The sequence below is a fragment of the Saimiri boliviensis genome, chromosome 12 (assembly GCF_048565385.1).
Source record: "Saimiri boliviensis isolate mSaiBol1 chromosome 12, mSaiBol1.pri, whole genome shotgun sequence".
NCBI classification, from domain to species: Eukaryota; Metazoa; Chordata; class Mammalia; order Primates; family Cebidae; genus Saimiri; species Saimiri boliviensis.
The window spans coordinates 25088441-25116187 of NC_133460.1; the positions used below are offsets into that span (position 1 = coordinate 25088441).

The window sequence follows — 27747 nt, forward strand, 5'->3', positions numbered from 1 at the left end:
TATTTTTAACTTAAACTGCATATACTTTTATTTTCCAATACATTAAAAATATGTACTTATTACAAATGCTCACCCATGTAATACCTAAAATTATCTCATGTTCCAGGAGTGGTAGAGGGGTTACACTTTGAAAAACATGACTAGATGCAAAATTTGATTATTTGTCTTGATGGCTTAAAAACATTAAACATATATGAGAAAATGAATTGCTGTCTTTTTAAAAATAATTAAGTCTCTCCACGAGTTACATCACTGATGGAATTTTAAGAGCATCTGAGTATTTGGTTTTCCCATTTTAGAATGACTACATTAAATATAACCTGAAAATATTTCACATAGCTAAAAGTTAAAAATTTTAAACTTTTAGTGCTGTTAAAACCAAATGCTGTTTTAAAAAAATCCAGAAACTGAACTTTGTCATATATAAATGGGCTTAGCTAAATAAAACAATATAAATGCCTTTTTAAAAAAGTCATGGGGCCAGGTGCTGTGGTTCATGGCTGTAATCCCAGCACTCTGGGAGGCCAAGGTGGGCAGATCATTGAGGTTAGAAGTTCAAGACCAGCCTGGCCAACGTGGTGAAACCCCCAGCTCTACTAAAAATAAAAAAATTAGCCAGGCTTGGTGGTGAGTGCCTATAATTCCAGCTACTCCAGAGGCTGAAGCAGGAGAATCACATGAACCCAGGAGGCAGAGGTTGCAGTGAGCTGAGATCACACCACTGCTCCCAGCTTGAGTGACAGAGCAGACTCCATCTAAAAAAAAAAAAAAAAAAAAAAAAAAAAAATCAAGTTGTCCAATGCATCAATTTATTCAACTAATGTTTAACCAGTACCTACATGCATTCCACCCTGCTAATTACTGGAAATGCAAAGACAGATAAAATGTATCTAAAATTTGGAATGTGTCTGTGTAAGAATTTAAAGCTTAAGGAAATGTCCCTAAATAAAATAACTAGTTGAATTAAAACTGTTCAGCTCTCAGTTACTTGAAAACTAGTAAAAAGATGTAACTTTGGCCATAAGTTTTAGTAAAATATAGAGACTTACTTCTCTTTATAGTCTTGGTTTAAAAAGCATAGTACACTACCTCAAGTATGCCCTAAGCATTCATATTTGTTTGTAGAATAAATATGTTATGGTCCATTTCTCATTAGTCTATCTCTGTAATGCAGTTCTTTTATTTTAAATGTCTAAAAGACATGTTTTTTTGATAGGGGAGGAAACACTGAATTATTCACAACACAAATGAAAATATTTTTCATCCACCTATATCCACCCTTCTTAAAGCATGCCTTCAAACCCCTATTTGCATGGCTCCTTTGCTAACTTTTAGCCATTTCCTCTTGTAAATGTACTGGCCTCTTTATCTGAAGGCATCTGTCTCAATCAACATTTCATTTCTTACTTGAATAAAGGCAGGGAGCTCTCCAGTTCATCCAATCTTAAGTGAAGGAAGAGGCCCCTCACAGCTACTACATTAGCCTTCTGGTACCCTTACCAGAGTCTGCTACCCGAGAGCCGCAGAGTCTGCCTGGGTTGGGTGCTAGTTGTTTACCAGGGTTCAGCATCAATCTCAGCTGAGCTTCTCTACAGCAAGTGGCCTCTCAAATGCCTTAATGGTTTCTGGTTACACCTGGGGAAACAGGGCCCTTAATCTCCTAAAAGAATACTTTTATATTGAGAGTTATTTTTTCTATGTAAAATAAATCACTCATTTAATTAAATAGTTTTATAAAAGGAAAAGTATTTATAAACGAAAAATTATTACAAATAAATAATAAAACTCATAATGAAATTGAATATTTATTTGAATTTCTCCTTGTAATAGCACTCAACAAATAAGAGAAACCAAGCTGTGAGATTTTGTTTTAAATGTAGCCATTTTCAAAAGGTAAAAAGTTGATTTCTATATTTAATGGCAAGTGGGACATCTTCTGTTTAAAATTAACATTCAAAAAGTAGTAAAATATACACTATCATGAACATGATGTGTTTTATAGAGTGGATACATGTCTTGAATGCCAATCTGAATGTGCAAGAAATACGTAGCTGTTAAAAACCACACTGGAAAAATGTTCTTTTTTTTTTTTTTTTTTTTTTTTATCAGAAGTAGCTTGAAGTAAAAAGGAACTTGCTAGTAAACCCAGTAAACTCTCATACATGGGATTTTAAAAAAATCTCCACTCATCCCACCTCTGGAAAAAAAAAAAAAAAAGGAGAAGAAAAGAAAGATAAAGGAAAAAACCATATGGTCAATTTGAGTAGAGCCATTCATTACATGACTGTTCATTCTGTAAATGTGGAAGTCTGGTTATTTAGAAAATATTTAATTTCCTAAAGTGCATCTTTTGAAGATTTGTCTATTAAAACTGCAATATCAAATATAAAACACTTAACACAAGACATGCAATAACAAAGCTAAATCATCCAGTGTAAAGTTTTTAAAACTACTTTGAAAACTTTGTTTCTCCAAGAAATAAAGGTGTAAAATACAGTAGTATTCTTGTTCTCCAACAGTATGCATTGTATGTTTTTGTTATTTGGCAAATCTTTTGGAGTCGAACAAAAATAATGCAGTCTAAACAGTATTTCTTCTGTCATTATAATACGATTCCCGGGCAGAACAGTAAGGTGCAGAGGAAGAGTTAGATTTTTGGAAGTTTTGGTGCATTAACCACAGGATTTGCCTCCTGCAAGTATCTCCTCCCTGCACTCTTGTAATCATAGGTACAGCCATGAGTTTCTGCATAACGATGAGATGCACAGAAGTTGTTTCCACATCTAAAGCACAAAAAAATTTACGTGAATAGTCATATTTCTATGAAAGGTTCATCTGTCTGGGAGCTTGACTTCAGGTATTCCAACAGAGCCCTTGGTTCTTTTTAGCAATTTCAGTGCTTACATTTCCCTTCCATTGGTAAACAAGCATAAATACCCCCAAAAAGAACAAATTGTCTATGAATATGACAATTTATGATAAAGAAGCCATTATAGAATGAAACGGTATAGAACTCTTATCATTAGTAAAACTGCAAAAAGCTGAAAAATATGCCTATGATTTTCCTTATACCTAGTATACCAGAAAGAATTATGAATTTCTGAGAAATTCAGTCTAATGAGAAAATTAAAATAGTAAAATCTATGCCATGAAATGATTTTTTAAAAATATTTCTAGTAACAAGCTGTTTTCATTTGAACAGAATATACTCTGAAAAGTAGTGATTGGGTTAGGTGTGGTGGCAGCTCACACCTGAAATTCTAGCATTTTGGGAGGCCAAGGTGAGAAGATCACTTGAGGCCAGGAGCTCGAGACCAGCCTAGGCAATATAGTGAGATCTGTCTCTACAAAAAAATTTTAAAATTAACCAGGTGTGGTGGTACATGCCTATAGTCCTAGCTATTAGGGAGGCTGAGGCAGGAGAATCGCTTGAGCCCAAGACATCAAGGTTGCAGTGAGCTATGATTGCACTACTGCACTCCAACCTAAATGAGAAAGTGAGACCTTGTCTTTAAAAAAAAAAAAAAAAAAAAAGCCACAGCAGCAGTTATTTTCAAGCCTAGACAGCCAAGATAATATGATATATTATCCTAAAGAATATCAGTCAATACTAACAAATTAAATAATTATAGTAAGAAAAATTTCATACTTTTTTGGAAATATACTATTCATCTATTTTATATTGACTTATAATCTATTTTTGTTAAATTTTAAAAAGATATTCAGGGAGAGGCTCTTCCAAGGTGCCATTCAAACAAAATCCAAGCAGGCTCATCATAACACAAAAAAGGTACACTCTCAGATTGGTTTAAATCCCCAAATTTAAAGAACAAGGAAGGAACTGTTTTTGTCTTTTGGAAACCCGTGAGCTATCTACTTGTTCTTTACTTCAGCGATTAGTTCAACCGAACATAGCTATTTGAACATCATCTTAATGATGTTATTAATAGGCAATTTAAATATTTTATTTTGCATAATCCCCAAGCTGGGTTACCACAGAGAAAGCATCTCAGCCTCTCCAGCTGGCCAACCTGCCTGCATTCGTAGCTAGTAGCCAGTCCTGTTTTCTTTCCACAAAGAAAACAATGATTTGTTGTTTTCTTCTTTGTGTGAGGTGGGGCTTTCACAGGTGGGAGGTGATGAGTAGTACATTCTCCTATTTAGAGAAAGGACACCTTGATTAACACAGGCATCAAATCCTAAACATGAAATACTATTAAGCAAAACACAAAACACAGTCCTATCAAAGTAAATATCTATGCCATAAAAATTAATTGGTGCTATTTTTATATCTAAAATTACTTAGAAAGTCTACTTGTCAAGTTGCAGTAGAACTTTTTTTTTTAAGATGTGGTAGGTTTCTACTGATCAGCACTTATTTTTTAGAACTTTTTATCCACACCACTTTTCTGATTATTTCTAATGGTAATCAGTTCATATAAAGTACACCAAATTTTAACAGAGAATACAGAAAAATGTCTATCTCAAAATCATATTTGATGAAACTGCTGAGAAGATGACTGCAATGCAAACATTCTGTTTGTTCACATCCAAAAAGGAGTACCAGAGTATCATAAAACATGCCTTTTAGTCCAATTATACCACAGAAAGTAAGTTCATCAAATCATGAGCAAGTCATTTATTCTTTCAAAACTTCAAGTTATTTTTAAGATAATAGAACATGTATTTTTCTCTCTAGGTTAATAAGCACTTTAAGGTCAACTAGTCCATATATGTAAAAAGCACTCTGAAAGTTTTAAACATGTTATTATTATATAAAATGTCATATTAATAATAGTGACTAACACAGTACACAGCTCAATTTCACAGTACTACTAGTTTTCCAAAATATTTACTGAATTCTGTACTACTGTAACAACTTGAATTTTTACCTTAAAAATAAGAGCATATCTGTTATTATATAAGAAAGAATTAAATCAATTTCTTAATGTCTTTTAGAACTGACCAAAATGTCAACAAACCCGACTCATAAGCAGAGAGGCTCGGTTACTGCCCATAGTTGATAAAGTGACAATGCAAGTACACAGTGCTTGATGTCACTCAAAGGTTAAGAAGCAAGAGGCAAAGAAAGAATGCAAGAACAAGTGGAAGGAGTGGGGTAAAAATGGTAGTGTCAATGGTGCTGGCACCTTTTCTCCACCACTGAAAAAGATTTGGGAGGCCTATGCTTGTTATTTATTTGGCACCTAAAAGCCTAAAAATCCTTACAGGATTCAAAAATTTGGATTTACAATTAAAAATTATTTTTGTTCAATTGTGTATGTACAATTAAAAATTGTACAAAAAATTGTTCTGTATAAATTGTATAAAAAATTGCTTTGTTCAATTTTGTTTGTGCAATTAAAAATTGTTTAAAAAAATTGGATTTACAATTAATTAGTTTTCTGTCTTTTGTCACAACAGAGATTAGGTAATTTGTATGCAAGCCCAGCAAAATTAAGTCTTCTTTATTACCAGTCTAAAATACTCTCAGATCTTGCCAAAACTAGAAACAAAATTTGAAACAACTGAGTGACTCTTAATGGTACCTGGGTACTAACTCAGTTAATAAAGTTTTTTTTCTCAAGTGCACTTGGAGTTACCAAGAACATCCCACAAAAGTGATGGGGTAATTCCACCACCTAAAATATTTTTATAAAGATATTTACTTGCAGTTGCACAGGACACCAAAGAAAGGCATATGTTACAGGATGTCCAATGGAAGTTAATCTACTCAAAACTATCTTTAAAATTCAGGCTTAAGATATTCTTCCTTAAACAATGGTGGAAGAATTTCTGATGATAATTCAATTCACTACAGTCACATCTTCATTTTTTTCTTCCTTTGGAGATGCTTAACTCAACATTCTCCACAATGTTTCATTCAAAAACTCTTACGAGGCTGAGCACAGTGGCTCATGCCTATAATCCTAGGACTCTGGGAGGCTGAGGTGGATCACTTAAGGTCAGGAGTTCGAGACCAGCCAGGCCAACATGGTGAAACCCCGCCTCTTCTAAAAATACAAAAATTAGCTGGCATGGTAGCACACGCCTGTAGTCCCAGCTACTCGGGAGGCTGAGGCAAGAGAATCACTGGAACCCAGAAGGAGAAGACTGCAGTGAGCTGAGATCATGCCATTGCACTCCAGCCTGGTCAGGCAACAAAGCAAGACTTCGTCTCAAAAAAAAAAAACAAAAAAACAAAAAAACAAAAAAAAAAAACCACCAAAAACTCTTGTGAATGTGTAGAGACCGAGAACACATTAGTGACAGTAATGAGGCAGCACACAAAAATATAAGTGCAGACCCCTATGAGAGCAGCTTCCATACATCCTTCTACCACTCAGAGAAAACTACCAGACCCCTATGAGAGCAGCTTCCATACATCCTTCTACCACTCAGAGAAAACTATCTATTAGTCAACTACTGTGTGCTAGAAACCATTGCTAAACATAGTTTCCCTACTATAAACAAGAAAAATCTAAATTCCTTGGACTGGCATTTAAGGTATTATTATGCCAATACAATGCCTTTCTAACTATCTGGAGACACTGTAATTTACCACGTCGTACCCACCCTGAAGGATGTACCAAGTCCATCCACATCTGAAGTCTCTTCTAAAATAAATTTTCTACATTGTCAATCCAGTAGAATTTGACTTATCCTGTAAGACAGCCTCAATTATCAACTCCTCTCTGAAGCCGCCTCAACAGAAAAGCAGCAAAAAAGTAATAAATTAATGTTCCAGATGCAAGGTTGGTAGTCATCTGCCTAAAAATAAATGGCTAAAACTATAAGAATGGATACAGTTTCCAAGGGAGACCTTATAGTGAAAAGAACAGAGGACCAAGGGAGGAATCTAGGAACTCAATTAAATGAAACTTACATTAAAATATATAGAGACTATTCTAGATAATTCAGAATGATAGTTATTATGGTGAGAAAAATGGCAGCAAGTAACATATCTCTACTGAGGCTAGCAGCTGATACTTCAAACCTAAATGAAATCAAACAAAAAGAACACATATCTGGGGACCAGCAGAGGGCTGGTTAAAAAAAAAAAAAGAAAACTGAGGTTAAAAAAAAAAAAGATTAAAAGAAAGGAAAAAATTTGTAAAAAATGTGATAGCCTAGAAAAAAAAAAAAGAAAAATATTTCAAGAATGAGGGATACAAAAATCAAGTAAGATACAAGATACGGAGGTATCCACTGTATTTGAAATTATGATCTTCAGTGACCACAGCAATAGCAGTTTTAGAAGAGCAGTGAGACGCGAAGCAACACTGACGACTGAACTAGAGCTGAGTGAGTAGGGATGGGGGCAATGCAAATTTCCAAGAAGATTAGCTGTGCCTTAGGGCAGGACAGAGTTATTTGTCAAGGAAAAACAACAGCTATAATATTAAAAGTCAATAAATTACAGTAAACAAAACAATGTGATACTGGCATAAAACAGATATGTAGACCAATGAGTAGAGAGCCCAGAAACAAACCCCTGAATACATGATCAAATGACTTAGGAGCCAAGACCAGTCAATGAGGAAGGACAGTGTTTTAACAAAAGGTAAAAAAATGGGATGTTACATGCAAAAGGGTAGATCCCTGACCTTATGTTCTATACAAAAATTAACTCAAAATGGATCAAAGACCTAAACATAAGACCTAAAACTATTAAAACTTCTAGAAGAAAAGACAGGGGAAAATCTTCATGATATTGAATTTGGTTGTGATTTCTTGGATATGATACCAAAAGCACAGGTAACAAAAGAAGAAAATAGACAAACTGGATTTCCTTAAAAATTAAGAACTTGTGTGCATCAAAAGACAGTATCAACAGAGTAAAAAGGCAACTCACAGAATGAGAGAAAACTTAGCAAATCATTTATATGATAAGGGAGTGATATCTAGAATATATAAACAACTACTAAAACTCAACAACAACAACAGCAACAAAACCTAATTCAAAACTGGGTAAAAAACATGAAAAGACATTTCTACAAAGAATATCTACAAATGGCCAATAAGCACATGAAACTACTCATCAGGAAATCAACTAAACTAATTAGGAAATCAATAATCAGTAACACTAATCATCACAGATAAACAAATGAAAACCACAATGACATCACCTCACATCCATTAGGATGGCTACTAGCAAAAAAATAGGAAAATAACAAGTGTTGCCAAGGATATGGAGAAACTGGAATTCTTTTGCACTGTTGATGGGAATGTAACATAATACAGCAAATGTGTAAAATAATATGATGGTTCATCAAAAAATTAGAAATAGCTTCTGATCCAGCAATTTCATTTCGGTATATACTCTAAAGAAATGAAAGTAGTGTTTCAAAGACATATCTGTATACCCATGTTCCCAGCATCATTATTCACAATAGCTAAAACATGGAAACATGTTAATAGACAATACAACTGTCTATTAATGGATGAATGGATAAGCAAAATGTGGTGGTGTGTGTATGGGTATATATAGTGTGTGTGTATGTGTGTACATGTACACACATGCACAACAGAGTATTAGCCCCAGAAAGGAAAATATTTGACATATGCTACTACATGGGTAAACCTTGAGGACATTCTGATAAGTGAAATAAGCCAGTCGTAAAAAGACAAATACTGTATGATTCCACTTCCATGAGGTAAGAGTACCTAAAAAATTGTAGAGTTAGGAAATGAAATGGTGGTTGCCAGGGTGGTAGACGGCGAAAAGTGTTTCAGTTTTGTAAGATGAAAACTGATCTGGAGAAGGATGGGCGTTGATAGATGCCTAACAATGTGAAAATCACTGAACTTTATAATTAAAAATGGTTATGACAGTAAAATTTATGTTTATTTTACCACAATACAAAAGAATTTTTAAAATATGCAAATAGATTATGACTTTATAAACTTAGGCCTTACATAGGAATGAAAAACAAACCCTAAATGTCTTCCATAAAAACATAAAATTCACATGACAACCATAGCCAATGTTTTAAAACCTTGGGACTACAAAGGTGGCACATCTTTGGTAATGAGTTTCCTATCCCTGGTCTGGGTATTAAAATATTTAAAAATATGGCTTCTTTCCTCCTTGAAAATAATGACTGGCCAGGCCAGGTGCAGTGGTTCATGCCTGCAATCCCAGCACTTTGGGAGGCTGAGACAGGCAGATCAGGAGGTCAAGGGATCAAGACCATCCTGGCCAACGTGGTGAAACCCTGTCTCTACTAAAAATACAAAAATTATCTGGGCATGGTGGCATGCACTTGTAGTGCCAGCTACTTGGGAGGCTAAGGCAGCAGAATCACTTGAATCCGGGAGGCAGAGGTTGCAGTGAGCAGAAGAGAGCGACATTGCACTCTAGCCTGGTGACAGAATGAGACTCTGTCTCAAGAAAAAAAAAAAAGAAAAGAAAAAAAGACAAGACTGGCCAAGACAACACATTTTTAATGTGTTACTACTGTATTGGCAGAAAGAAGTGTTAATGTTATATTATACTCAATTCCACTACTATTGTCTTGGAAAGGGCTGGCCCTAGAGACTGTCCCTTTCTTTTATTCAGAAATGACCAGTGCATCAAAAAGAGATTCTTACCACCACCTCTGATGTTCGACCATGATGCTGAAAGATACCTTTCTAGAGTAATTCTTCAAAACCCACATGGCTCTATGGTGGCCAGCAACTAAGGTAGTTGAGAACTACGTGTTCATTCTTCAATAATCTTGGCTTTTTTGACATAGATAATACCTCTTCCAAGGTAAGAGATCCCAATTTCAATTTTGTTGTATTCTTTGTATGTGTCCTAAAGTCAGTTCTCATAATTATTTTCTTAATTGGAAAAACATTTAGGGAGACAATTTACTCTGTACATAACACAGAGAATGTTCTTCCCGTTTCTCTTGGAAAATTCAACCGGATGCATAATTATGTAATTATCAGCCTTATATTGTTTTCAAAATTATCTGTAGCTTACCTATTCTTTTCCCTGCTGCTGCATTATTTCCATTCATTCCAATACCATGGGTAGACTACAATTAAAACACAAAACATCTACAGAGGTGAGTCAACAAAGAATAGAAATGATCAACAAACATGAAATACTTGTAACTTACCACTAAGATGCTGTTGGACTTTTATTTTAAATTATTTAATCCAATTTTTGTTTAATTAAATTAATTCAAAACCTGATTCCACATCTAGCAATATTGTGCTTATTATTTAAGAGGGTAAAATTTGCTGGGCGTAGTGATTCATGCCTGTAATCCCAGCACTTTGGGAGGTTGAGGTGAGAGGATCACCTGAGCCTGGGACATCAAGCTGCAGTGAGCTGTGATTGCGTCACTGTGCTCCAGGAGTTTGAGAATAACCTGGGCAACATGGTGAAACCCCATCTCTACAAAGAATACAAAAGTTAGCCAGGCATGGTTACATGTATCTGTAGTCCCAGCTACTGGGGAGGCTGAGGTGGGAGGATTGCTTGAGCCCGCGAGGTCAAAGCTGCAGTGAGCCATGATTGTGTCACTGTACTCCAGCCTGGGTGACAGAATGAAACCCTGGCTCACACACACACATAAAAAGCGAGAGAAAGAGAGTAAAATTTGCTGACTCAAATGAAAAGTTCTTACTTGGGATGGAAAAAACATTAAAAATACTTAGCATTTAAAAATATATATTGCTAGGTGCATTGACATGTACCTATATTCCCAGCTACTCAGGAGACTGAGGCAGGAGGATTGCTTGAGCCCAGGAGTTCGAGGCCAATCTGAGCAACATATACATACATACATATCTGATAAACTGTTTACAAGAACTTATTTTAGAATTACTGTTCTCAGTTCAGGGCTAAACCAGCATTCAAAATTCAACCATCAAGATTTTCTACAAACTAAATAAACATTTTCAGATAAACTTATGAAAACAATCAAATCTTAGCCTTCCTTATTTATGTAAATGGAAACTAAACTTTAAATATGTTGGATCACTACAAGGGTAACTATTAGAGCATGTTGAAAGGAAAATACTTACAAAAAAAAATTCTGTATGTTCTAACTGGGGAGAACTTTTCCTAAGGTTTTCTTCCTGAAAATGCTGGAGGTTTTTAGACAGCCCAATTCCAGGGGTCCGAAGCCTGCCTGCTCCACGTGTGCTCTGTAAACTATCTCTGCTTGTGCTCCGGGCCAGTGAAGCAAGAAAACTGATATTATTTACACAATCAACAGGCTCTTTGGAAGCCTTGTTAGCCATTTCTGTGATATCCCGAGCCTCAATTTTGGAAATAACATCAGATCTTTTCCCAGGCGAATCAACTTTAACACCTCGAAAGTGAGTAGTCCTAGAGAAAGAAGAATCAGTTATGTTTCGAACATCCAGTGACTGGAACACATTTTGAGAAGAAGACTGTAGTTTCCCAGACTGAAAACATTTGGACTGTCTCTGTGGTTTCACCAGAGAATTATGTAGCGACCTTGGTGCAGAACAGCGAAGAGGTGACAAGAGTCTGTTCTTGTGAGGACTTAATTCCCGGTAGTTAAGAACTGAAGCCTCTACAGATTCCCCATTCAGCACTCTTGCAACATGCTTGAGATGCTGCTCTGGAGCTTTCAACCCTTTGTCAGCATTAGTGAGTAACAATTCCGGATTCACTTTGCATGCACCTTCTAAGCCACTGTTCTGTTCATCAGCACTTCCTTCTGCAAATGAAGCCAGTGAGCCTACTTCAGGTAGAAGCGATTCTTCGGTTACACATTCTTCTGTAGGTGGAAGCAAAACAGGGTCCTCCTCATTACTAGATGGCAAGTTTCCTAAAAAGTGTTTTGACCGCCTAGGCAGGGATGATCCAAGATGGAGAACAGAGTCAGCAAGCTCTTCATCATTTCTCAACTCCAAGTGGGGTATCTGAGGAGGTAGTTTGATGCTGCTACTGGAGTGAGACAGTGTGTTATTCTTCCAGTTATTATCTTCCTTAAGAAATTCACCAGTGATAGAAGATATGGGTCTCTCAGCAGGGAGCTGAGTTACCAAACTTGAAATTGCATTCCTGGATGTTTCAGGCAGATACTTGTTCCCAAGAGAAGGTAAACAAGATTGCCCAATGTTGGGGAGAACCCTTAACAATCGGTGGCGAGATGGTACAGTGGAACCACTAGAAGGTCGAGGAGCTATAGGTGGGTGAGGTTTTACCTTGACAGCTTTCTTAGGCTAAAAGAAAAGAATGAATATACAATTTCTTTACACAGTCATTTTATCTGCCCATTAACAAAAATTAATGAAGGAAGAAAATGTTACTTACCATAACATACCAGCATTTTACTATCTCAACTTAAAATGTTAAAAAGAATAAAATATTAAGATTATGATTGAGAAGATGTTATTTTCCCTCACTGAGTACACTTTCCTGGGAATATTAAAGAAAAATAATTTTGTTTTATTTTACTTACTACTGTTTCTCAGAGTTTTACTAAGAAAAAAATGAGATTATATTAGATATGACATTGCTGACCTATTTTAGGTCCCCAACAATTTTTCCTAGTATACTGAATAAATGTTTCACTGGACTGGTATACAGAAAAAAAGTTATCAGCCAAAAAAAAAAAAAAAGGAGTTAATAGGCCTAAACAGCTATCCTTGAAAAGACTTGCTGGCAAGGTTGGCCTTTGGCTGCCTTGTGAGAACGTCTATTTGAGGAGGTTCAGGAGGGTTTCCATGAACCTAACTGATAAGAGTGGCTCATTGTGCCAAACTGTTTATGCAACAATATAGTTCATGCTGAAGACCTGCTTTCCTTCTGGGAGTCTGAACTGTAAATGCTAGACAGAGGATCCCTACATGAAGTGGCCCAGTAAAATCCCTGGGCACAGTCTCTAATGAGCCTCCCTGGTAAACATTTCACAACTCACTGACAGAGGAATAAGCATGTCCCATGAGACTCCACTGAAAGAGAACTCTAGGAAGCTGGTACCTGGTTTCCTTTGGATGTGGCTCCATGTACCTTTTACTTTTGCTGATTTTGCTTTCTATCTTTTTGCTGTAATAAACCTTAGCAATAAGTGTAACTATATAAAACATACTATAGTCCTGTGAATCTTCCTAGCAAACCATCACACCTGGGGTGGTCTTGGGGCCCTCTGGCACAGTAGATTTTAATAAAAGTACCATAAAAATTCAAGATCTTGTAAATAAAGTTGAGAACTAAATGTAAGAAATCTTAGCTCTTAAAAACAAGCACAAATGGTAGCAAGCAGGCATGAGGATGGGATGGAATATCTTATGACATACCAATGCTCCCACTTACGTAAAATATTAAAATATATGAAAATATAAGAAAAGCTGGCTAATTCACTGGATACCAACTAAGGCTAGGAAAACTAGAGGAACTAAGAAGGAAGAACCTTGGAAAGATGAGCTTGCTCCTATAGATGCTTTTATCCTAGAGATGAAGTTTTGCTCTTGTCATCCAGGCTGTAGTGCAGTGGTGCAATCTCAGCTCATTGCAACATCCTGGGTTCAAGCAATTCTCCTGCCTCAGTCTCCCAAGTAGCTGGGATTACAGTCACCTGCCACCATGCCTGGCTAATTTTTACATTTTTAGTAGAATCGGGGTTTCATCATGTTGGCCAGGCTGGTCTCGAACTTCTGATCTCAGGTCATCCACCCACCTCAGCCTCCCAAAGTGCTGGAATTACAGGCATGAGCCACCGCTCCCAGCCCAATCTGCAATTCTTTATCCAGCAAAAAATTCTTCAAAAATGAAGAGTATGATTTCTGGGCTGTAGAGATTAACGACAGCTGCCTAAAACTGAATTTCTCCGTGCTCCAGAAAAACTACATAGATCAATAACATACACAAATAAAATCACTCATAACCCATGCCTCAGAAAAACTGGGAGACATATAAAATGAACTCCAAAATATCCCACAATTCAAGAAACTCATCTGAGCTCAATGCCTGTGGTAAGAGACAGGCAAGAGTACAGAGCTTCAACAACAACAACAACAACAACAACAACAACAAAAAGAAAGAATAAAAGAGAGAGGTTTGCTGGTGGAACAAACAAAAATCCACAAAAAACAAAATCCCACTTGACTATGTAGATACTAAAAATAGGTCTAAGATATGGGATATCAAACACAGGCTACTGGAAAATTAAAAGGAAGTTACTTTTTTTTTTTAATGTGTATTTTTTTTGAGACAGGGTCTGACTCTGTTACCCAGACTAGAGTACAGTGTTACAATAATGGCTCATTGCAGCCTCACCCTCCCAGGCTCAATTAATCCTCCGAGTAGTTGGGACTACAGACACATATCATCCTGCCCAGCTAATTTTTGTATTTTTGATAGAGATGAGGTCTCCCTATGTTGACAGGCTGTTCTCAAACTCCTGGGTTCAAGCGATCCATTCTGGGATTATAAGCATGAGCCACTGCACCCATCCTTAAAGTTGCTCAAGATAAATGAGGTAGCTTCAAGAAGACATCACTTTTGGAGGGAGAAGGGATAAATTGAAAAAAAAAAGGTACCCATTGAGACCTTGATAATAAAATTAAACAAAGAAGCAAGAAAGGGAAAGTAAGGATCCTATGAAAACAAAAGTGAAGCACAAATCAGAAACATACTGACACTGCCCTCCAATAAGAGTGTCATTGATTTGGGCCAGGTGTGGTGGCTCACGCCTATAATCCCAGCACTTTGGGAGGCCAAGGCGGGAGGATCACTTGAGCTCAGGAGCTCAAGACCAGCATTGGCAACATGGCAAAAACCCACTCTTACCAAAAACACACAAAAAATTAGCTGGGCATGGTGGCAGAAGCCTGTGGTCCCAGCTACTTGGGAGGCTGAGGTGGCAGGACTGCTTGAGCTCGGGAGACAGAGGTTACAGTGAGTCAAGGTCACGCCACTACACTCCAACCTGTGTGACAGAGCAAGACCCCATCTCAAAAAATAAAAATAATTTTAAAAATAACAAATAAAAGAGTGTCATTGATTGAAAAAAAAAACTGCATTTCACTATACCAAAGGAAGAGGGTGCTCCTGAAATAAGAAACTTACTTCCCTATCAAAATTCTTGCTTCTGTGTATTAATACGTAACTGTTAATACTTATCTTAGTAAAGAAAATTATGGGTCCGGGCACAGTGGCTCACGCCTGTAATCCCAGCACTTTGGGAGGCCGAGGCGGGTGGATCACGAGGTCAAGAGATCGAGACCATCCTGGTCAACATGGTGAAACCCCGTCTCTACTAAAAATACAAAAATTAGCTGGGCATGGTGGCGCACGCCTGTAGTCCCAGCTACTAGGTAGGCTGCGGCAGGAGAATTGCTTGAACCCAGGAGGCGGAGGTTGCGGTGAGCCGAGATCGCGCCATTGCACTCCAGCCTGGGTAACAAGAGTGAAACTCCGTCTCAAAAAAAAAAAAAAAAAAAAAAAAGAAAATTATGGAAAATACAATCAGGAAAAAATAGAAGAAATAGAAAAATCCATGTAAAGCTACTATAAAAATAAAACAGAAAATGAGAATCAGAACATTTTAGCTAATGAAAATTCTCCCTAAAACAATGAAACAAAAGAAAACATCACAATACCCCAACTTAAATTAAACAGCTTTAAGTTAGTATTTGCAGATATTTTTTAAAGTCTTATCAAATCATAAATGCAAAAACTCAAGGCACAATGGATTAAAAAACAGGAAGATATAAAATGACAGCTGAGCAAACCCAGAAATAATCTGCAGAAAACAAAATCATCTCAGAAATGAAGACTAAATTACAAGGTGGCCAAAGGAGACTAGAATTCTACTGAACATTTAATAAAAAGTACTGAGGCCGGGTGTGGTTGGCTCATGCCTGTAATCCCAGTACTTTGGGAGGCCGAGGCAAGTGGATCACCTGAGGTTAGGAGTTCGAGACCAGCTGGCCAACATGGCGAAAACTCATCTCTATTAAAAAATATAAAAATTAGCTGGGTGCAATGGGAAGTGCCTGTAATCCCAGTATTCAGGAAGCTGAGGCAGGAGAATTGCTTGAACCCGGGAGGCAGAGGTTGCAATGAGCTGAGATTGCACCATTGAACTCCAGCCTGGGAGACAGAGCAAGACTCCACCTCGAAAGAAAAGAAAGACAAGAAAAGAAAAAGAAAAAGAAAAGAAAAGGGGAAAGAAAAGGGAAGAAAGGAAAGAAATGGTGCAAAAATCACACCGTTGTACTCCAGCCTGGGTGACAAGAGGGAAACTCCATCTTTAGGATTAAAAAAGGGAAGAAAAGGCAAAGAAAAAGGGAAGAAGAAGGAAAGAAATGAAAGAAATGAAGAAGAGGAAAGGAAAGGAAAAGAGGGAAGGAAGGTAGGAAGGAAGGAAGGAAGGAAGGAAGCAAGCAAGTGTACTGAGTGCCAGGTTCGGTGGCTCAGGTTTGTAATCCCAGCACTTTGGGAGGCAAAGATGGGTGGATATCGAGGTAAAGAGATAAGACCACTCTGGCCAACACGGTGAAACCACTGTCTCTACTAAACATACAAAAATTAGCTGGGTGTGGTAGTGCACACCTGTAGTCCCAGCTACTCAGGAGGCTGAGACAGGAGAACTGCTTGAACCCAGGAGGTGGAGGTTGCAGTGACCTGAGATAGTACTACTGTACTACAGCCTGGTGACAGGCTGAGACTCCATCTCAGAAAATAAAATAAAAACATAAAGAGTACTAAGAAAAGGTATGAAAACAGCTAAGAGAATAAAAATAAAATAAAGAATCTAAAAGGATAAGAGAGAAGGTGGTTGTATATTAGACAAAGAAGTTCTGAAAGGGCAGGTGTGGTGTCTCATGCCTATAATCTTAGCACTTTGGGAGGCTGAGGCAGTAAGGTCACTTGAACCCAGGAGTTCAAGGCTGCAGTGCACTCAGGCCATGGCACTCCAGCCTGGGTAACGCTGTAAGGCCCTGTCTCTAAAACAGGAAGAAGAAGAACGAAGAAGAAAAGAAGAAGAAGATTAAAATAAGTTCCAAAAAATAAAACAAAACAAAAACAAAGAAAGTACTAAAAAATTAACATATAATAAGAAATCATCCTGAAATAAAAGATTTGAATCTTTATGTTAAACAGGCTCAAGGATACAGTGAAAACTGACCCTGAAGATTAATTCCAAGACATATCCTAGTAAAACCATTACATTTAAAAGAAAAAAAAAATCCTCATTTTCTCCAGACCAAAAAAAAAAAAAAAAAAAAATCAAATCATTTACAGAGAAAAGAAAGATTCGTAATTGGATTTCTCAATGGCAATATAAACAGCAAAACAATAGCAGAGCAACATTTTAAACAAACTCAAGGAAAAAAAAAAGAGAACCAAGCATTTTATATCCAGCCAAGTCATCATGTAAGTGTTAAGGCTAATGTTTCTAGCATTAAAAAAAAAAAAAAAAAAAATGAGGCGAGGTGTGGTGGATCACCCCTGTAATCCCAGCATTTTGGGAGGCCGAGGTGGGCAGACCACGAGGTCAGGAGATTGAGACCATCCTGGCTAACCGAATCTGGTGAAACCAAATCTCTACTGAAAATACAAAAAAGTAGCCAGGTGTGGTGGCATGTGCCTGTAGTCTCAGCTACTCAGGAGGCTGAGGCAGGAGAAAGTCTCAGCTACTCTGGAGGCTGAGACAGGATAATCACTTGAACCCAGGAAGCGGAGGTTGCAGTGAGCCAAGATCATGCCACTGCACTCCAGCCTAGATGACAGAGCAAGACTTTGTCTCAAAAAGAAAAGATGAATATTAAATACACACTTACACATTCATATATACAGATACATACAAAAGAAAGCAGACCATAGAGAAGGAAATTGTAAATATAACAAAATAATAAGACATTTAAGACCAAATATGAAGTCATACCAATAAATATAAATGTGATTATCTGTTTTTAAATATTTCAAACTGACTCACAAAACAAAACCAACTCTATACTGTATATAAAGGAAATAGGTAAAACAAAATACTTAAAAGTTAAGAAATAGAGGCATAGGAAAAGGTATACCAAGCAAATGAAACCAAAAAGATATCAGTAGGTATGTGCCTGGGGGAGAGGGGGGAGGCTTGAAAAAATAAAAAAATAAAAAGGTATGGGCCTGATATCAGGCAAGGAAAATTCAAGGGGAAAGTCATTGAATGCAATAGAAATGAAACATTTCATTACCTTTTTTTTTTTTTTTTTTTTTTTTTTTGAGATGGAGTCTCGCTCTGTCATCCAGGCTGGAGTGCAGTGGCCCGATCTTGGCTCACTGCAACCTCTTCCTCCTGGGTTCAAACAATTCTCTGCCTCATCCTCCCAAGAAACTGGGATTACAGGCACCTGCCACCATGCTCAGCTAAATTTTTTTTTTTGTATTTTTAGTAGAGACGGGGTTTCACCATCTTGGCCAGGGTGGGCTTGAACTCCTGACCTCATCATCCACCCTCCTTGGCCTCCCAAAATGCTGGGATTACAGGTATGAGCCACCAAGCCCAACTGAAACATTTCATTAATTTCGTAACTAGCAACACAGTAAAAATGTTTCTAATATTAATGTACCAAATTACACAACCACCACCTTCTTACAGCAAAAGGTATAGGAAATAAAAGGAGAAATACACAAAAACCTATGAATAATAGACTTTCACCTATTACTGTTCTCATTCTAAGACAAATCAAGTTGACAAAAAAATAATCAATCAATCAATAAGGTCCATCTAGCAAACTTTTACCTTTATGATAAAGAATAAACTATCTTCTGAGTATATATCCATGAAAAGTGCTATTAGATCCCGAAGAATAAAATGCAACAAAGTAGAAATACAAACAACATCCTCGGAGTTCCATGCAATAAAACTAAAAATTAAAAACAATGAAAAATCAAGCCCAGCATGGTGGTACACGCATAGTCCCAGCTACATGGGAGGCTAACATGGGAGGATCCCTTGAACCCGGGAATTCAGGGCTACCCTGGGTAACACAATGAGATTCACACCTCTAAAAAGAAGAAAAGGAAAAACGTCTGGGTGCAGTGGCTCACATCTGTAATTCCAGCACTCTGGGGGGCTGGGGCGGACGGATTGCGATGTCAGGAGTTTGAGATCAGCCTGATCAATATGGTGAAACCCCATCTCTACTAAAAATACAAAAATTAGCCAGGCGCAGTGGCATGTGCCTGTAACCCCAGCTGCTACTGAGCAAGCTGAAAGAAGGAGAACTGCTTGAAAACGGGAAGCGGAGGTTGCAGTGAGCTGAGATTGCACCAGTGCACTCCAGCCTGAGCGACAGAGTGAGACTCAGTCAAAAAAAAAAAAAAAAAAAAAGCCTCTACTACCAGAAAATTTTCAAAATATATTAAACTACTCCTAATGAGAAAATACCAACTAAAACTGCAAATTTTCTTAAAAAAAAAAAAAACTACAAACTAACATTATGTGCCTTCCAATGTGTTGCACTGAGAATAAATAATCTGTGTAGTATTCCTACCAAATATGTCAACCTCCATCTAATCATAATGAAACAGTCAAATCTCCAAATTGAGGACTATTTTACAGAACAAGTGACTTACATTCTTCAAAAATATTTTACATGAATGTCCAAATGAAGCTTAGAAACAGTTTTGTATAAAAGGAGACTATGAAAACATTACAACTAAATGCAATGCATTGTTTTTGATGGGATGCCAGATCAAAAACAATATAAAATGCTATTAAGCACATTATTAAGACCTTGGAAATATGAATGTAGATGACATAATGTGTACCAGCCATAAATGAATGTGGTAGCTGTATCATAATCATGTAAAAGGCAGCCCTTATTCTTAGGAGATACAAGTGAGATAAAGTATTTAGGGAAAGTGTCGTGTTATCTCTCTCCCAAATGGATCAGCTAAAAAAAAAAAAAAAAAGCCAACAGAAAGCAAATGTGGGAAAATATTAATTGATGAATCTAGTCATAACATTTCTAAAGAATTAAACACTTCTCAAAATTAACAAGGTAAAATAAGTTTTCAGACAAAAGCTGAGAAAATTTATTATCAGGAACCCTAAATGAAAAGAAATACTAGTACTAGAAGTACTAGCTGGATAAATCAGATAAGAGAAAGAAATAAAGGGCCGGGCACGGTGGCTCACGCCTGTAATCCCAACACTTTGGGAGGCCGAGGCAGGCGGATGACCTGAGGTCAGGAGTTCGAGACCAGCTTCACCAACATGGAGAAACTCCACCTCTAGTAAAAAATACAAAATTAGCTGGATGTAGTGGTGGATGCCTGTAATTCCAGCTACTCAAGTGGCTGAGACAGAAGGATCTCTTGAACGCAGGAGGCAGAGGTTGCAGTGAGCCGAGATCACGACATTGCACTCCTGCCAGGGCAACAAGAACAAAACTCCATCTCAAAAAAAAAAAAAAAGAAAAAGAAAAAGAAAAAGAAAGGGCATACAAATTGAAAAGAAAGAAGTAAATTATTCTTGTTTATAGATAATATGATCTTGTATTTGGAAAAACCTAAAGACTCCATCAAAAAACTATTAGAACTGATAAACACATCTGCAACTGATAAAGTTGCAGACACAAAATTAACATTATAAAACCCAGTAGCATTTCTATATGCCAACAGTGAATAATCTTAAAAAAATGAAGAAAGTGTTCACATTTACAATAGCTACAAATAAAATAAAACAAAATACCTAGGAATAAACTTAACTAAAGAAGTGAAAGATCTCTATAATGAAAACTATAAAACATTAGAGGACACACAAAAAAATGAAAAAATACTCCATGTTCATGAGTTGGAAGAAATAATATTGTTAAAATGTCCATGCTGCCCAAAGCAATCTACAAATTCAATGTAATCTCTATCAAAATAACAATGGCATTTTTCACAGAAACAGAAAAAAAAAATCCTAAAATTTACAGGGAACCACAAAAGACACAGAATAGTCAAAGCCATTCTAAGCAAAGAACAAAACTGGAGGAATCACAATTACCTGACTTTAAATTATACCACAGAGCTATAGTAACTAAAACAGCATGGTACTGACATGAACACAGATGCACAACAATGGAACAGAATAGAGAACCCAGAAACAAGTCCATAGACACATAGTGAACTTATTTTTGATAGGTGCCAGGAACATACACTGGGGAAAGGATAGTCTCTTTGATAAATGATGCTGGGAAAACTGGATCCATGTACATAAGAATGAAACTAGATCCCTTATCTTTCACGATATACAAAAATAAAATCTAAATGAATTAAAGACTTCACTCTAAGATCTGAAACTATGCAACTACTAAAAGAAAACATTGAAAGTAGAGTCTCCAAGAGATATTTGTACACTCATGTTCATAGCACCATTATTCACAATAGCCAAAAGATGGAGGCAATCCAAGTGTCCACTGAAGAATGGATGGATTTTTAAAATGTGGTATACAGCCATACAATGAAATACTTTCCAGTCTTAAAAAAGAAGGAAATTCTGATACATTATGACATCTTTACAAGATAAAAAACTTCTGGAGATTGGTTGCACAACAATGTGTTATATACTTGACATTACTGAACTCTTTGTACATTTAAGATGATTAAGATAATTTCATATTATATGTATTTTACCACAATTACAATTAAAATTTTTGAAATGTTAATGGCAGAATTTAGATATTAAATAAATAAGTGTTCATGGTAAAATTCTTCCAAGTTTACTGTATACTGGAAAAGAAATAAAAATTACATATCAAAATTTCTCTCATGAACAAAATCCTAATGCAAAAATCCTAAATAAAATATTGGTAATTTAAATCTAAAGAAATGAAAAGGAAAATATATCACAACCAAGAATTGTTTCATTCTGGGCCAGGCAAGATGGCCCATGCCTGTAATCTCAGCACTGTGGGAGGCCGAGGCGGGCGGATCCACTGAGGTCAGGAGTTTGAGACCAGCCTGACCAACATTGATAAACCTCTCCTCTACCAAAAATATAAAATTAGCCAGGCATGGTGGCACATGCCTTTAATCCTAGCTACTCGGGAGACTGAGGCAGGAGACTCTATTAAACCCAGGAGGTAAAGGTTGCAGTAAGCAGAGATTGTGCCATTGCACTCCAGCCCGGGCAACAAGAGGGAATCTCTGTCTCAAACAAACAAAAAAAGAATGGTTCATTCTAAGAATGCAAGTATAATTTCACATTAAAAAAAATAAATTCATCATAATATCAGATTTTTATTCAGTGTAAAATACTTCTTATTACTCTTTGGACTTCTTGACTATCAATTACTTAGAAGTTTATTATTTTCAAATATCAGAAGATTTTCCATATACCTATTACTTACTTCTAATTTTATTTCATTGTAATCAGAGAGCATTTTTGTACTCTTTGGATTCTTTTAAAATTTAAACCTGGTCCGGGTGCATCCCAGTAATGCCAGCATGTTGGGAGGCCAAAGTAGGCAGACTGCTTGAGGTCAGAAGTTCAAGACCAACCTTTCCAACATGGTGAAACCTCATCTCTACTAAAAATACAAAAAATTAGCTGGACATGGTAGCACGCACTTGTAGTCCCAGCTACTTGACAGGCTGAGAGGCAAGAAAATCGCTTGAACCTGGGAGATGGAGGTTGTAGTGAGCTGAGATTGTGACACTGAACTTCAGCCTGGGGGACACAGCAAGATGTCTCAAAAAAAAAAAAAAAAAAAAGAACCTGTTTTATGGCATACAACATGGTTTACCCTGGTAAATGTTCTACATGCACTTAAAATGTGTACTCTGCTGTTTTTGGGTAGAGCATACTGTAAATGTCAGTTGGGTCAAGTAGGTTGATAGTATTCAAGTCTCCTAAATCCTTCACTGATTTTCTATCTGTTCCATCGATTTTTGAGAGTGGAGATGTAGAAATCTTTGAACAAAAGTATTTGTCTATTTCTTTGTAGTTTTTGCTTCATGTATTTTGAAGTTCTATTATCAGGTGCATAAACATTTAGGATTGTGGGGAAAGGAATTTTTTTTAATAGAGCTAGATCAATTGCTCTCCATATGAAAAAAAAAAGATCTTTATCCCAGTTTACATTATATCAAAAAAATTTCAGCTGGGCGTGGTGGCTCATGCCTGTAATCCTAACACTTTGGGAGGCCCAGGTGGGCGGATCACCTGAGGTCAGGAGTTCAAGACCAGCCTGGCCAATATGGCGAAACCCCATCTCTACTAAAAATACAAAAATTAGCCAGGCATGGTGGCACATGGGAGGCTGAGGCAGGAGAGCTACTCGGGAGGCTGAGGCAGGAGAATCGCTTGACACAGGGAGGTAGAGTCTGCAGTGGACCAAGATCATGCCATTCATTACACTCCAGCCTAGGCAACAGAGCAAGACTCTGTCTCAAAAAAAAAAAAAAAAAAAAAAAAAGAAAAAAGGCCGGGCGCTGTGGGAGGCCGAGGCAGGTGGATCACGAGGTCAAGAGATCGAGATCATCCTGGTCAACATGGTGAAACCCTGTCTCTACTAAAATACAAAAATTAGCTGGGCATGGTGGCGCATGCCGGTAGTCCCAGCTACTCAGGAGGCTGAGGCATTGCTTGAACCCGGGAGCCGGAAGTTGCGGTGAGCAGAGATTGCGCCACTGCACTCCAGCCTGGGTAACAAGAGTGAAACTCCATCTCAAAAAAAAAAAAAATTCAGATGGTCTAAATCTAAGTGAATGAGAAACAATCATAAGGCTTTAAGACCTGTGGTAGGAAATATTTCATCTAAAGGTTATAAAAAAATGATAATCATAAAAGCAAAATTGATGAATTAGAATACAGTTAAAAACATTCATTAAAAGAATAAGAAAGTAAAAGAACAAGCCACCGTAAAGTGCTAGAAATATCTGCAACCCATACCTCTGACAAAGGACTTGTATCCATAGTATACAAAAATGTCTACCAATCAATGAGCAGAAGGCAGAGAACTCAATTAAAAAATAAGCAGAAAACTTGAACAGGCACTTCACAAAAAAGAGCATCTCAATGACCAATAATTATATGAAAAGCCAATATTATTCCTCATTAGAGAAATATAAATGAAAACCATTTACACAGTCACCAGAATAGTTAAAATAAAAAGACTGACAATATTAAGTGTCGGCAAAAATGTAGCATAAACTAGAACATTGCTGATAAAGAGTGTAAATTGGCTCAAATGCTTGGCAAAATTGTTCGGCATAACAAAGTTAAACATATATCTTCCCTCTGACTCTGAAAGGTATATGTTCCAAAGAAACAAATGTATATATCTACTAAAGAAAGCAAGGGAATATTGAAAGCAGGTTTATTGATAAAAGCCAACTCAAATGTCCATCGAAAGGAAAAGAGAGAAGCAAATTGAGGTAAATCAATCACACAGTAAAATAGTATGCAACAATAAAAAATAATTAAAAACAAGAGAAACCACACCATATTTTCTATGATTCCATTTATATAAATTTCAAGAATAGGAAAAACATATTTATGGTAATAGATGTAAAAACAGTAATTATTTCTGAGAGTAGGAAAACGTAAGAATTAACTGGGAAATATTATGAGGGAACATTCTGGAGTATAAGGTCCTATTTTAATTTGGGTTGTGTATACATGAGTGTATAGAAATGTAAAACTTCATGAAGTGGTATATTAAAGATTTTTAAATTTTATTATATATGAAAAGGAGGGGAGCCATTAACAGAGTAAAAAGGAAAGCAATAAAATGGTAATAGGAAACAAAGGACTTATATCTAGAATACACATAAAACTCCAGAAAAAAAAAACCCCTAACAAAAAACATACAACCCAATAGAAAAATGGGCAAAATATAGGTGTTTTATTTAAAAACATATCCAGGGTGGGCACGGTGGCTATGCCTAATCCCAGCACTTTGGGAGGCCACAGCGGGCAGATCACGAGGTCAGAAGTTCAACGCCAGCCTGGCCAACATGGTGAAACCTTGTCTTGTCGCTACTAAAAACAAAAATTAGCCAGGTATGTGGCAGGTACCTGTAATCCCAGCTAGTTGGAAGGCTGAGGCAGGAGAATTGCTTGACCTGGGAGGTGGAGGTTGAGGTGAGCCAAGATTATGCTGTTGCACTCCAGCCTGGGCAACAAGAGCAAAACTCCTCCGACTCAGAAAAACAAAAACAAAATGATATCCAAATGCCCAATAAACATATGAAAAGTGCTCAACCTTCCGGGTCATCAGAGAAATGCAAATTAAAACCACAATGTAATGTCACTACAAACAAAGTAGAATTACAAAAATTACAAAGGACAATGCAAAATACTAGTAAGAATATGGAAATAACTGCAACTCTGATTCACTGTTGTAAAGAATGTAAATTAGTTCAATCACTTTGGAAAACTGACACCATCTACTAAGTAGTAGATATCGTTATCCATAATAAATATTAACATATTTTATTTATTTATTGCCTTTTTTTTTTTTTTTTTTTTTTGAGACGGAGTTTCACTCTTGTTACCCAGGCTGGAGTGCAATGGCGCGATCTCGGCTCACCGCCACCTCCGCCTCCTGGGTTCAGGTAATTCTCCTGCCTCAGCCTCTGAGTAGCTGGGATTACAGGCACGCGCCACCATGCCCAGCTAATGTTTTGTATTTTCAGTAGAGACGGGGTTTCACCATGTTGACCAGGATGGTCTCGATCTCTTGACTTCGTGATCCACCCGCCTCAGCCTCCCAAAGTGCTGGGATTACAGGCGTGAGCCACCACGCCTGGCCTTAATATTAACATATTTTAAAAAGTAATTATTGGCCTGGCGCGGTGGCTCACGCCTGTAATCCCAGCACTTTGGGAGGCCGAGGCGGGTGGATCACACAGTCAAGAGATCGAGACCATCCTGGTCAACATGGTGAAACCCCGTCTCTACTGAAAATACAAAACATTAGCTGGGCATGGTGGCGCGTGCCTGTAATCCCAGCTACTCAGGAGGCTGAGGCAGGAGAATTGCCCGAACCCAGGAGGCGGAGGTGGCGGTGAGCCGAGATCGCGCCATTGCACTGCAGCCTGGGTAACAAGAGCGAAACTCCGTCTCAAAAAAATAATAATAAATAAAAAATAAAAAGTAATTATTGCAAGATTAAGATTAAGCTCTCTTTTTTAATCCTTCTTAGGCCCAGAACAATCTTTAAAATGATGAATTATGTTAAATGCATTATAATCCCTCCAGGTGTGCTTCTAATCTAAAAAAATTAATTTATCCCTTTTAGAAGTTTAATAAATAACTGAGGCCAGAAACTTGAAATAAACAATACTTTATAATTTTTTCACGATGACCAACAGACCTCATCGCTGAGAGCCCTGCAGGGGTAAGCTAGAGATAAGCCTGGCCAAACGCCAACAGCTTCACCTTTTTGCTGAGATTCATGTTCTTCATCTTAGCCTTCAGCAGCTTCATCTTATTCATAGTTATTGAATTTTCAATTATCTGTTGCCCAGAAGGAGAAGGCTCAGTTTCTTCATCCTCATCTGTATACAAATTATACATAGAACCACCACTGCAAAGAAAACAGTAACTACTTGAAATTCATTTGATACCTGCTCAGTGTCTAAAAATGCTCTATATTAAACAGCAATCTATAGACATTACTAATGACAAAACACTACATCCATTTTGTCAATGTCAAAGTAAGGAAAATATATTTCAAAGAATATACTTCTTAAGAGAAAAAATGAAATGGGAATAAATATTATGATCTAGCATTACTGAAAATCTACTATAGTTGAACTTCTCTGAATTCAGTATATGATAAATGAAGATGTTTTGGCATCTGCCATATCATTCCCAAAGAGGCAAAATCCATTTCCATGAGAATATCTGATTTCATTTTGCCAGTCAAAGCTGATAATTGTGCAAACCAGACAACAAGCTAATGAGATTTCCATGAATCAGAATTTTTTAAAAATTGGCACAGGAGAGAAGTACAGATTTTTAGTCATCCTGAGGGAATTCTAACTAAAAAGAATAATTCATACACAGGTGTCATCAGAACATTTTCTGTCTTAAAGAGCAAAAATGAAATTTTTTAAGTACAGATAACTTAAAATTTGTCTAAGTGTGTTTGAAAATGTAAAAACCTAGAATACCATAGATTTTAACAGATAGTCTAGTCATGATACAAACTATTAAACATGTTAAACATTTCAATTACTGATCAACCACAGTGACATTATTCATATTTCAATGTAATTATATTTGGAGCCCTTCCTCTTTGATTGCATAATATAATGGCTTATTACACTATCCTCATATTTATACTTACATGTTTGTTTTCCCCCTTATTCCCCCATATGTAAGCAAGTTGAAAGCAGATATTAGACTTTATCTTCTTAGTCTGCACCAGGCACAGTGCTTGACACATAGCCAATAAATGTTTGATGAACTGAACACAAAGATTTTGAAATTCCATTTATCTTTTCTATAATGGGAAAATTAGAATGGCAAGGATTTGATAAAACACAAGCTCAGCATATTTGGAGAATGATTAAAACTTTAAAGCAGAATAAGAATACATATTAGTTTCTATGCAGATTTACTTACAGGAAAAGTAATCTATGCTACAGAAGTATGAGGGTTAATAAAACTTCCCATTTTATATGGTTGTAAGAAATGAAAATAACTTAGGATAGCCTTAATAGGGAATATTCCTTAATGTTTCTGAAGCACATACTATCACCATACAAGGGCAAAAAAGAGAGTAGACAGCCCCATTCCTAAATTTTATATGGTGCAACACGAA

At 36.8% G+C, this 27747-nt stretch overlaps 1 protein-coding gene across 4 annotated transcripts in view; it reads right to left on the reverse strand.

The window, feature by feature from the left end:
• Nucleotides 1-1792: 1792 nt before the first annotated feature.
• ZFAND4 (zinc finger AN1-type containing 4) overlaps nt 1793-27747 on the reverse strand; it is a 76243-nt gene continuing 50288 nt past the window's right edge. For all 4 annotated transcript variants that reach the window (XM_074382105.1, XM_010340614.3, XM_074382104.1 and 1 more), the window contains 5 exons: nt 26358-26505; nt 11026-12198; nt 9974-10028; nt 4036-4156; nt 1793-2783 (listed from right to left, as the gene is read on the reverse strand). In XM_074382105.1, the coding sequence (XP_074238206.1) occupies nt 2648-2783; nt 4036-4156; nt 9974-10028; nt 11026-12198; nt 26358-26505 (1633 nt within the window). In that variant the 3' untranslated portion in view covers nt 1793-2647. The remainder of the gene's footprint in view (nt 2784-4035; nt 4157-9973; nt 10029-11025; nt 12199-26357; nt 26506-27747) is intronic.